Here is a 12,644-nt window from a genome sequence, read left to right on the forward strand (position 1 = left end):
CTAAAATCCAAATGTCTTCAGTATATGTATGGATTTTTTTAGATAGATTTTTTAATTTTTTTTGTAGCAGTGGCATTCAAGCCCAAGACCTTGGCTAAAAGCAAGACCTTAAATAAACTTTCTTATCTAGTATTTCTAGCATCTGCTCCCTTCCCAGTGCTTGTCTTGCCACTAGTCTTTTAAAAATAGCATTGAGTAGTGTATAAAAGGAAGAGGCAATATTTTTCTTTTTGAATCTTAATCATTTGCAGAGTGCACATCCTTCATTGTCATGTAACGCCATCTAACGTGACAACCAACTTGTACCCTATCCACAATACCACACCTATCGTCGCTCCTGGCCAGCACAACCTCGTCACATGATGCACCTACAGTCAAATAAAGGCACAATCAGAAATTCTGTTCAGATGTTCCAGTGGCACCTTTGAGGATTTTCGCAACTAGGCCTTCTCATCAACACGCTGGCAATGAAGATCAGGTAGTTACCCGGGATTCATTGATAAAGAATGTTGTTATACCGTAATACAAATTAATCCTTGCAGTATAAAACCTGGAATGCCTTTTTAACTTTTTAAGGTAACTTTGGTCTAACCTGAGTTATGCATTAAGTGAGTAGAACATTTCCCTCTGCATAGAGCACAAAGCATTCCATTCTTTCTTTTGCATTAGTAAATTGGAATATATGCCTTCTATCAGTCAGTTTTAAATGTATTTACTTTTGTGTTACCCCCCAGGATGTATTTAGTTTACAGTTCGGGTCTCTTTTTGACCCTGCTGCATCTATCTACGTCTTTGCTGTTGGGAGCCTTCAACATCAAGTCTTTTGGAGACAAGAAAGCCTCCAACAGAACCTTGATGAACATCATCAGTGAGGTCAGATACTTGACCTCTTATTACACCTTGTAGTCAGTACTTAGCGATGCATTTCGTGTTGCTGTTGCAGATCGTCCACCGCTATGACATCATTCTGATCCAGGAAGTCCGAGACAATGACCTCTCAGCTACCACAAAACTCATGCAACATGTCAACAAGTTAGGATAAATATCAAATATTATTGCTTATAGTGAGGAACATTTGGAAAAATTCAAACTGTTTTTTCCCCAGAGGTTCTCCACCATTTAGGTACAAGCACATCGTCAGTGAGCCTTTGGGTCGGAGTTCTTACAAGGAGCGGTATCTCTTTCTATACAGGTACACACACCAAAAGAAATTGCAGCCACAAAAGTATCTCCATAAACAATATGGATTTTTTTTTTTTTTTTACCTTATCAAAAACTCATTGTCCATTCCAGTGTATAATACTTATTTCAATTCAATCCATGCATGTTCTTCCCAGGGAGGAAACGGTGTCAGTGGTCAGAAACTACACTTATGACGATGGTTGTGAGCCCTGTGGGACCGACACCTTCATGAGGGAGCCTTTTATCGTTATGTTCTCCTCAAATGACACTGGTAGGCTGTATACTGTATATATAGAATGTGTTTTTCAAATAATGGCAGTAACTTTTCCTATATCCCTTTTAGTTGTGAGAAACTTTGCTCTGATCCCACAACACACTTCACCAGACTTCGCCTTGCAGGAAGTAGATGAGCTGTACAATGTGGTGACTGATGTCCGCAGCAGATGGAACACCAATGTGAATATGACTTAACGTAATTTTCCTCGATGAAACTGAATAATGACAGCCATACATTGGACCTGCAGGATATCATTCTTCTGGGCGACTTCAATACAGATTGCAGCTATGTCACAGACTCAGAGTGGACGCAGATAAGAATTTTTACGGACAAGAGCTTCCATTGGTTGATCCCTAATGAGGCGGACACAACAGTGTCGCACACTGATTGTGCATACGACAGGTAGGTGTTCTATGTTGGCACTAGCCATGTGCACGACTTCAGATTATTTTTTTTTAGGATTGTGGTGACTGATGACATGAAGACAGGCGTAGTGGACTACAGTGCGGAGGTGTACGACTTCATGGAGGATCTGAATCTGAGCTTCAATATGGTAAACGTGGAGTAGACATTAGCACATAACAGAAATGCAAGCAATTTCATGCCGTGGTATTCTGAAGGAGCGAATTTTTCGGGTAAAGGAATAATTTGATTTGAGAAAAACATACCTTTATGGATTGAAAGAAAGTGTCTTGGAGATGCTTGTCAAAACAGCACACATATTGTTTTACAAATTTTACTTTTACACAACTCAGTCACTCGTTTGTGTTCTCCACCACTAGACTGTACAAAAGTGACACATATGCTATTAATTTATCAAAACATGTCTGCACATGTGGAATATAAGAAATTTTGTATAGATTGAGGAGATTATATTCTAAATCTACATTTTCTCCTTTCTTAGGCATTGGCTGTCAGTGACCATTTTCCTGTGGAGGTGAAGCTGCTTGTCTGATCACATGACTCAAACATCTGAAATTTACTAAGCCAGTTGATAATAAAAGATATCTTGAAGCAGACATTGACCGTCACATTATGAGCTATGCAAAATGCATTTAACAGGGACAAAATGATGGCAAAAAAGTGGACTTTAACCTTTTAAATCTACATTCCAAAAACAAAACAGAGAGAAAAGAATACAGAGGAAAGAAGAAGCAATGCACCACGGTATGATTTAGGTCAGGCACTTTTAGTGATGAGGTGCTGTTAGAAGAACCTGACCGCCCAAGTTTGTTTCCATTATCCAGCTAACTCACAATATTACATTTTTAAATGTCAAGTCAGTGTCCAATGATTTGTGATTAGAGGCCTTCACTTACTCATTAAGCCTTCCTCTTTTTGAGCATCTCAAGATACGTACGGAGCGAATTCTGGATGGCGTCTTTAGTGATGAAACTAACAAAATTTTGGACATCAGCTTCTCTTTTGGACGTCAGCTTGTCAATGGTCGGCTTTCTCATCATGGACTTGGTGATCTGTCTGGCGTGGGCTGTCAAACAAACAATATAAATAACAGTTTTCAAAATATTTGAAAAGAATGAACTCTTCCTTCACACACCTGGAATGGCCAACCACTTGGCCATTGTCTGCTCAGCTGTGGCCATGAGCTTATCTTCAGGTACTAGCTGGTCCACCAGTCCTATCTTCAGAGCCTCTGTTGGGTTGTAGAGCAGCCCCAAAGCCAAGGCCATTTCAGTATTCCGGTGGCCCACTGTATTAGCCATGGTGTCCTTAAACCTGGAAACAGCAACGTTAAAACGGTGTGTCATCACATTTGTCCTCAGTGTTGCCGTATGGTGAATCATTACCAAAAAGGCGCAACTATCCCGAGCTGAGTCTCATTAAGGCCGATGCTATAGCGTGGGTTGTCCACCATTACTCTATAGTCACATGTCAAAGCCATCAGACAGCCACCTGCAGGACTGGAACCCTGAAGAAGGAGGGGAAAAGTACAGTGAGGTTTTTTTTTTTTTTTTTGCTCTAGTCATGGTCTTAGCACTTTGCTTTAAAACTATCCATACATTGATTGCAGCTATGGTGACCATATTGGAGCTGTAGAGTTTCAACCACATCTCCTGAACAGCTTTCCAGAATTCCCCGCAGCTTTCTGGAGTCTTGCCATACATCTCCATGATGTCCAGCCCTGCTGAGAACACCTTGGGTAGACTCTGGATAGCACAAACACACAATTAAGGAAAGGAGACAATTTAAAATGAAACTCAATTAAAAAGTTTAAAGGAATTTTGTACAGAGGTGATGATGAGCCCCCGGCAGCTTTTGTCCATCTCGAGCTTCTCCAAGTTTATGCAAAACTCTGTGAGGAAGTCCAAACTGAGGCTATTGACTGGTGGACTCTTCATGTGCATCACAGCCACACCTATGGAAGACATAAGATGCACATTTCAGCCTTCTCAAATCGCTTAAGAATTTATTGGGGGAAACATTTCATAAAATGGCCAAATGAAGTTCAAAATGACCTCAGCCACACTAGAAGCAGTCTGCAAAAATTACCTGTACTCTGGTCAAAATCCACTGAAATTTTAGAAGATGTGGAGTTGCTCCTCTGCTGTGTGGCAAGTACCGCTGATGCACACACTCTGCCATGACTTCTGCTGGAAGACAGCTGGCAAAGAAGCCCTGGAGACATGCAAACACATCATACAAAGATATTTCTTTACTCACTTGACAGTGCTCATGCATGGCTCAGATTTAAATAACTTGTGAAATTAGCTTGCCATATATGCAGAATGTACAAGGGAAGCTCTTTAGATTATTTCGTTATTCCACAAGTAGCAAGATATCATCACAAGACATTGTGACCCTTGCTCCACATTCTGTGCAACAGATAACGCTAACCACTACCAGTTAGCCGACGAGGGGCATTATACATTAAAGCATTCTTCAAATGATAACTAAGATACAACATCCTCCCTACAAAGTGAAGCACAACATACCTGATAAAGTACACGTATTCCTAAAAGCTGCTCTCAACGCCATTGTTATGCTTGAAGTTGCAGCTAGGCTAACTCGATTTTGTCGGACCTTTTCGGAACAGCGCTATGGAACTGCACTGGCCAATATTTGTAATTACAGTATCCGGGTTCTTGCCACCGTGACGTTTCGAGGTTACGACGTTTCAAGGTTACGAACGGAAACGTCGTACATTCTCGTGACTAAGTCGTAAACCGAGGTTCTCGTTTTCTTAAATTGGTACGTGGATTAATTTTAGGATGATACATTTTATGTAAAGGTGGCTTCTATATTAATATAGAAAATTGGTAAATATTCAGATAATTTCAGACAAGTTGTTCATCCACATTATAATTGATATTTCAGGATCTGAATCTGGTACTATGAATTATATACTGGATGTTACTTTTAGGTACTAAAAATGTGTTTGTCATTCTGATATAGACCAAAAATTAGTATATTGACTTACTATTCTGGATATTGATTCTACAAATTGGAAAAAGCTATCGGAGCGTCGATATCGAAATATCAATGGATCGTGTATTCCATAGCAGATAGTGTAGCATTAAAGATGAGAGAGGGTGAGATGAGAGAGAGGAGCAGATCAGATACTGCAGGTATCATAAGTGACAGCCAGAGCTCAAGGGTTTCTTTGGAGGTGTGCCACGGACAGAAGCTTCTCTTGACTGGTAAGTATCACATTTGACATGAGAGCTTTGTGTTTTTATCGTTTTGCTGGTGTCATTTATTATTTACCCTAAGTGTAGATCTCTACTGGATGATCGTTGCAAATTATGTTGTGTTGATGCTCATAATGGCTAAAAAAATAATTAAAATAACAATTCCCAGAGTTTGACCATATAGCCAGATTATGTATACTTGTACAGAATATCCACCTATACATAAAATATTGTTATTTATTGGATTTCTTTGTATGGTTATTGATTGGTAACTTTAATTCTATTTTTTTAAATCAAGTATTCTTTCATTGCAGGGAAACTTTTACAATACATATCAGTTACGTGACTAAAAATAAAAAGCACCTTGAACATACACTGAATGTGCTTGAGTCGGAAATCCATCATGTCCTGCTGCTTTCTCCGTGTTGTTTTTCCTGGAAAGCTCACCCTGGGATATAATGGATCTAATGGTGTTGGAGGACATGGGCAGTGGCTGTGAAGATGATAACTGTGGCCTAGCGTCAGGCTTTCTGGAGGATTGTCCCAACCAAGATTGTGATTGGAATCAACCTGTCTTTGGATTCACAGCGCTAGGTTTGTATTCATATAGGAGTAAAAAAAAACAAAAACGTGACATCTGAGATATTTCCAAATATTCTACATATTTTATTATATACGATATACCAGTGGCAAATTTGTGCTAAAATAGTAGTAGTAATCAAACTCACAATTTTGTCACGGACAACATGGCAGCTATGGTTTGCTTTGGAGGACCATCACAGAATGGAGGCTGCAAGAGTTGGTTGGACTGTGGAGCAAGTCACTAAAGCAGAGGAACGGAGAAGAAAAATTGTCAGTCAGTCTGGAATAAAGGTTGCCGTCATACGTATAACTACCGAATGGTTCCAGGTGACAACACAGGAGGGGGGGCAGCTGGAGTTGTTGATGAGACAGAAAAGGTGAGATAGATGGATGACAAATCTTGCTTGGTGTAGTTGAATTCAAACATAGCACATAGGTGGAATCTCTCATCCTTCATTCTTCTCATCTAATGTGAAAATTGGAACCTCCCAGCAGGAAAGGAGGTGAGAAGGTAGTGATGTCAAGTGACCAGAAATATATGGTTGATAAGCTAACAAGCTGAACGCAGATCCAAATATTGTTTTCTCTCTCTTCATTTCTAGTGTGCGTGACTATCATCTACATTCCCGTGCTGCTCCTTGGTCTTCTGGGAAACGTCCTAACAATTCTAGTGGTTTGGCTACGACCGCACATGAGAAGTTCTACCTACTTGTACCTGAGTAGCATGGCTGTTAGTGATCTGATGATTCTCCTACTCCTACCACTGGATCTCTATAAGGTACAAACATTTATGATACAAGCTAGCATCAACTAAAAATGGTTTTGCTTCTCACAGCTATGGAGACCCAGACCCTGGCTCTTTGGAGACCTTGCCTGTAAGATGACCATGTTTCTCTCCGAGTGTTGCACCTTCTGCACCATCCTCCACATCACCTTCTTGTCTTTGGAGAGATATGTGGCAGTCTGCTGGCCAATTATAGCAAAGACCTTGGTGACACGCCGCAGAACCAAAGCTCTGATTGGCTGCCTGTGGCTGGGTGCAGCAGTCAGTGCAGCACCTGTGTTGGTGATGGTTGGTGTTGAGGAAGTTGGGCAAGAAGATCTCGGGGTTAGTGGCTGGAAGGAGAATGGAAGGTGGATGGGCGAGGATGGACAACCCGTGGGCTTTGCAATGGATGGAGTTGAAGAAAAACATCATTCATTTGAAGGAGAACTAGATGAACTAAAATGGGGAGAAGAAGCAAGACAGTTGAAGTTGTTTAAGGAGGAAGAACCAGGAATGGAAGTAAGAGAAGAGCAAAACAAAACACACAGACGTGAAATCATAAACAAAATACAAGAGGATGTGAAGGAAGTTTACGGAGATCAGCAAAACAAGAGAAGAGCAGATGAAGGAGGAGGAGGAGGAGGATGGGAAGCCAATGCTGCACACCGGACGTGGATTGATAGAAGAGAGTGTCGTTGCACACAGTACGCCATTTCTTCTGGCCTACTGTCAGCCATGATGATTCTATCCAACCTCTACTTTCTGGTTCCGGTTTGCATTCTCGGCCTGGTTTATGGGATGATTGGAAGAACGCTTTGGCTCCGCCCCCAGAGCAGCCGCAGAGACCAAAGTCATCGTCATACCGTCAAAATGCTCGGTGAGCACTGATAGCTAATGCCGATCTTTGTATTTAACAAAAGTCTACACTGTAGAGGCTCTGGTTCATTTTCAGACCATAAATGAAAACCACAACAATTTTTTTGTTGTTTTGATTCAATGTCTTTATGATCCACCCCCCAGGAGTGATCGTGATGGCGTTTATCCTATGCTGGCTACCTTTTCACGTTGATCGAACCATCTTTGTTTTCTCTCTGGGCACCGGCATGGACCAGCAGACTGTCAACACTGATGAATCCAGCAACAATGTTACTACATCATCGGACCTGCTTGTTAAGACTACATTGTCCTATTCCTTTGAACCACTCGCCAGAATCCAACAACAAGATACAAACACACAACAATCTACACTTTTATATAATACAAAACCATTTAACAACAGCAATTATGAAATATTTAACAGGACACGGATGCAGGAAAGCTCACTTTTGAGCTCCCATACTGTCACAAATACACAATCTAGTAAACCTAACAAAACCACTTTCATAACCCCACTACGCAACAACGACACACACTTCACTAACACCACAAACACAGACACACATTTGTATTTTCTGTACTATCTATCTCAGTATTTGAACCTGGGCTCCTCTGTGCTCTACTACCTCAGCGCTGCTATCAATCCTTTATTGTATAACGTGATGTCAGGCAGATATAGACACGCTATACACAGTCTCTTACGCTCGCAAAGACAACACTCGCGAACATTTGAATCACAATGGACCACTACGAATTTGTAATATCATAATTAAGATCCCTACTTCGCGCTGTGTGACTAAGGGTGGGCACAAACAAGATTGTAAAGATTTTTTTTGAGATGACTTCCCCTTTAAGAAGGGCTAAATGTTTGTATCCTGTACAAATATGACAACATATGATTTGTTGCCTCTTGCGTTGAATGTTCCACAGTTTTTATTTGATTCTCCCTACCACAATAATAGCATTGTTCTTTTGTTGTCAGCTTCAGAATAGCAAGTTTGGAAAACACAACGGCCTCAGGCTAAGGACAATTGATTGGATTGGATTTGTAAACCAGGCTCTTCCTGACTTGAGTTGATATCTTGTTTGAGAGCAACAATATGAATCTATAAAATTGAAAGTGACTACTCAGGGGAGTGGGGAAATCATTCAGGGTTATTGTCTGCTGTCACATGATCTAATATAACACAACACGTATTACACAAAAAACATTAGGTACAGTATCTGAATTTTTTATTTTTTTATAGCCATGCATTTGCATTTGTCGTTGTTTTATACATGAAAATTGAACATTGCTTTTTACTAACCAATTTAATTAATAATCAGTGGTACAACTGATATTTCCTACCACCAGAGGGCGCTGTCCTACAGGTAATATTCTTACAGGGCAAAAGAGAGCTCAAGTAAAATTGGACACTCTTGTTTTTGTTTTACTTAAATTGGGATGTGAAAGCAGTTAAATGCTACGATCACAATTAAAAAGACCTGTTAAGTGATTTTAGTGTATTATTTCTAACATTATTATTTATTATTATCTTATTTCTAATTATTTCTACATTAAATATTGTGCTAAAAACATCCATTTCTGCCCATTAGGGTCCAAGCTACATTCATGTAACAGTAATCACAACAATTATACTGTGATGTACAATTAATTGTACATGCCCAACCACAGGGAACACTAATTTGCTACCACTTTCACCATGAACATCTTTCCTGGTCGCCTGCATTAAGTACTACTGTGAGAATTTGGGAAGAAATATGCATTTTCATTTATTCTGCACTATCTCTGCTTGCGTATAACAACGCATAATAATGGCACTTAGCAATTAATAAAAACAAAGTGCACAGCATACGGGACAATGGGGAAATCAGCGCTCTTGCTGGCCTTCTGATACAAATTCAATAAAATTTCAGAGGATTTGAACACCATTTAAAAAGGGAAGTCTTTAACGCAATTGATCTGCCATCACCTGAGAGCAATTTGGACGCATACATACATCTCACGTGCGGGTGCTTACAAAGATACTGCATAGCGTAACAAATCAACACCATTCTTCTAGAAGAATACACAAAAGATTTCATTGCATTCCCCAAGCAGGGGGCTGAGAATTGCACCCGATGGCAGCCTCATCTGTGAGAAGAAGGCCAATGAGCATTAATTATGGAACAGTAAGGACAATGGGGGGCTATTGGATTTAGATGCTGCCCAATTACTGTGCCAATAAGATCACAGATGACAACAATAACACAGATCTAAGCTACAGGAGAAGTTACATTTATTTTAAGTCACGAGACAATGTCTTTATGGATTTAAGAGGAAGGGACATCATCCATTTTGACAATATATTTTTTATATATATATATATATATATATTTTTTTTTTTACTGGCCTTCCTGGCAATATTTGAAGCACTACTACATCCCTCATGAGAGTCACTCACTGAAGTGCAGTGCCCACATCACTATTTCACTCATGCTCAAAAGCTCCAGCAAGTACAAAGACCTGCAAATGATTGAGTGATTTTAATCTTGAGGTGCCAGAAAGAATCCTGTTTTGTCCACTGGAAACCTGAAGGGATGTTTCTTAATATGGTTTAATGTAATTTAGCTTGCATTAAAAGCTGTTGTGATGATTCACACAAAAACATTTTCACACGCATGTAATAAAATACATTGCGTCAGTAGGGAGACGTTTCATTGCATGTGAGCATGTTTTGTGGCTTAAATGGAAACAACAGATAGATATTAGGGAGCAGTTTGAAAAGAAAATGGAAACCAACCGTACATATCCTACAGGCATGAATAGTGCCTGTGTAAAATTGCCATTTCTTGCCTCCAGACAAACTACAAGTTGTGATATGTATATATAGATACGTGGGATGTGTTTTTTCCCCTTATTTAAGAAAGTTATTAAATAATATCCTATATGTTAGACGCGTGGCTGACATCACTTCAACATGAATATTCATTTGAGTAATGACGTACGATGATGAGCAATCATCTCGGCACAGTGAGTAAACATAACAGAAGGAACGGTTTTGCTGTTCTTGCTCTGTGAAGCGCGGCGCTGCCCAGCGTCGTGTCGAATAACTCCACAATGAGAGTAGCGCAGGCAGATGTTCTACTTTGGTCACATTGAACTTGTAGAAAAAAAAAAAAGGTGAACCAGAAATGCATGGCAATGTACAATGTCTGGATTCCAGCATAATTGCGGAAGAAAGGAGGGTATGGGATTAACTAGTTGGTAAATAAAATTAATCAACCTAATAGTAAAAACATGCCGTAAATGTGAACTGTATCCGTGTGGGGGAAAAAAACAATAGTTATTTTATATTATTTGAATGGAGCGGTACTAAAAGTTTTGTTGTGTAAAAGCGGTACTAAAAGTTTTGTTGTGTTACATTTGTTACTTTAATGGTGTGTGAGAGTGTATATATTGTATACAATACTATCAAAGCTGTCTCCAATAAAAAATAAACACAATAAAAATAAAATACATAAAATTATGAATAATGCTAATGTCATCAAAGGAAAATTAGTTTTATCAGGGGTGCAATGAAAACCGATTTGAAAATCGGTTATATATCCTTCACTCGCTGCTGTGATTACATACCCAGCTATAATATTGGGTAGAAATTCAAAAGTTGCCTGTCATGTTGGCATCAACACTCAATCAGGACATAAAAGTTGGCTAAGGTGATTTCGACACTTTGGTAGTGGCTGACTCACGTACGGTAAAAAAAGAAGACAGAAGAAAAAAAAAAACAGACACACGATTCATTCCTTACAGTGAGGTGAGGGAGGTGGGAGGAGCAAGAGATGCTTTATAAAGGTGCAACTTTCTTCTTGATCCACTTACACGAACGACAAGCATCTTTTTTTGCTTATAATAGGGGTACCTTTTACTTTGGAGTTTTTCACCAGCGCCTTAAAGTGAGCATGGATTCTCGGACGTTTGCCACTGTGCTGTTAGTTGTAATGACACAGTCTCTTTGCCCACTGGGAAATCCGCTCACCAGCCGGGAGGAGGGCAGGGAAGTGTGGACCCTGGAAAACTGGCAGGTAACACTTTAAAGAAACTATTTCATTTATATTTCGTATAAATGAAAAATTGCATTGCATTTTCTATCTAATCTATTCAAAAACAACAATGTAAATTAAAGTTATAAACGCCATCATACCACGATTAAGCGTCAATGGCAATCAAAATTCTTACATAATGAAGTTAATTCATACAGACTTACCTTTACATGCAAACAAATCATATCAAAAATATGTTTAGTGGCATAATACAGGCACTATTATTAGAAATTGTTTTCATAGGACATCTTAATTATAAGAAGTACTGTACTAAAATTGAGACCAGACAATATTTTATAATTTACTCAATTATGCTCAAGTTCAGCACCGGACAGCTCCACTGCCATCTCTATAAACAGCTGTTAAGTTCACTTTGTTTGGTCAGTACAGCCACATGTAAATTGCTCTCACTGTGTGTGTGTGTGTGTGTGTGTGTAGGACTACCCACTAGAAAGGGGCATAACCATTCGTCTGGCAGACCTCATCAAACGCTCTAAAGCGCAGCAGTTCCACGGCTTGATGGGAAGGAGCTTGGGTAAACAAACACATAAAAATAGTCATAATAACTATGCTTCCAGGGATTGGCAAAATGTCTTTTAATGTATTTTCTAATGTAGGAATCTTTTACACTATGCCTTTTTCATTTTCGTTTACATTCTTCCTATCTTCCAGGTGTATCACATCCGATCGGTCTGGACAGAAAAAGTAATTTTATTACACGGCTATATGTTTTATGTTACAATTCAACTTTTTTTTAACTCATGCCTTCTTTCTCTTAACCAGGAAATAAAGGGGAGATGTTTGTAGGGCTCATGGGAAGAAGGAGTTTAGATGAAGGTAAATATTTCAAAATATGTCACTTGATTTTGGATTTTCTAATCAATTCCTGTTGTGTTTTCCCAGATATGCAAGAGGAGTGGAAATCCTACTCGTACTGAAGATGTTTTATAGAAGACATCTGCGATTTTTTTTTTTCTCTCTTCCAATTCTGTATCATTGCCATTAGTGTCTCAGTGAACCTATGTGTTGTCTATCAACAGGACATTGTGTTAACAATACAAGATGTAAGAATTTATTTTTTTGCAAATGAAAAAAAAAGAATCATTAAAGGAATCATATGTAGATACTACTTCATTTTCATATTCTTTATTATGAAGCTCAAAATTGAGCTCAGGTGCATCCTCTTTTTACCGATCATACTTGATATATAAGAGTTCAACTTTTAAAT

At 39.1% G+C, this 12,644-nt stretch overlaps 4 protein-coding genes across 5 annotated transcripts; 3 read left to right on the forward strand and 1 right to left on the reverse strand.

The window, feature by feature from the left end:
• The first annotated feature begins 302 nt into the window (after positions 1–302).
• Positions 303–2,478, forward strand: dnase1 (deoxyribonuclease I). 2 transcript variants are annotated; one of them, XM_049743952.2, is made up of 9 exons: positions 310–478; positions 735–873; positions 944–1,032; positions 1,106–1,192; positions 1,338–1,453; positions 1,526–1,638; positions 1,707–1,861; positions 1,919–2,012; positions 2,364–2,478. In XM_049743952.2, exons 1-9 carry the CDS (start codon positions 468–470, stop codon positions 2,412–2,414), a joined length of 855 nt encoding a protein of 284 aa, XP_049599909.1. In that variant the 5' UTR covers positions 310–467; the 3' UTR covers positions 2,415–2,478. The 2 variants fall into 2 exon arrangements, with proteins under 2 accessions (XP_049599908.1, XP_049599909.1); XM_049743951.1 differs by having other exon boundaries at positions 303–478; positions 1,338–1,638.
• Positions 2,182–4,544, reverse strand: eci1 (enoyl-CoA delta isomerase 1). The gene is made up of 7 exons (XM_049743953.2): positions 4,414–4,544; positions 3,971–4,096; positions 3,709–3,836; positions 3,481–3,627; positions 3,268–3,389; positions 3,018–3,196; positions 2,182–2,948 (listed from the first exon to the last, which is right to left on the reverse strand). Exons 1-7 carry the CDS (start codon positions 4,454–4,456, stop codon positions 2,782–2,784), a joined length of 912 nt encoding a protein of 303 aa, XP_049599910.1. The 5' UTR covers positions 4,457–4,544; the 3' UTR covers positions 2,182–2,781.
• Positions 4,545–5,567: 1,023 nt separating this feature from the next.
• Positions 5,568–7,345, forward strand: LOC125984068 (growth hormone secretagogue receptor type 1-like). The gene is made up of 3 exons (XM_049745887.2): positions 5,568–5,703; positions 6,294–6,469; positions 6,527–7,345. The coding sequence occupies exons 1-3, from the start codon at positions 5,568–5,570 to the stop codon at positions 7,343–7,345; spliced, it is 1,131 nt and encodes a 376-aa protein (XP_049601844.2).
• A 3,846-nt stretch (positions 7,346–11,191) lies between these two features.
• Positions 11,192–12,546, forward strand: LOC125983092 (tachykinin-4-like). The gene is made up of 5 exons (XM_068653493.1): positions 11,192–11,398; positions 11,855–11,951; positions 12,089–12,121; positions 12,200–12,253; positions 12,320–12,546. Exons 1-5 carry the CDS (start codon positions 11,276–11,278, stop codon positions 12,352–12,354), a joined length of 342 nt encoding a protein of 113 aa, XP_068509594.1. The 5' UTR covers positions 11,192–11,275; the 3' UTR covers positions 12,355–12,546.
• The last annotated feature ends 98 nt before the right edge of the window (positions 12,547–12,644 follow it).

Source organism: Syngnathus scovelli, chromosome 16, assembly GCF_024217435.2.
Source record: "Syngnathus scovelli strain Florida chromosome 16, RoL_Ssco_1.2, whole genome shotgun sequence".
Taxonomy (NCBI): domain Eukaryota; kingdom Metazoa; phylum Chordata; class Actinopteri; order Syngnathiformes; family Syngnathidae; genus Syngnathus; species Syngnathus scovelli.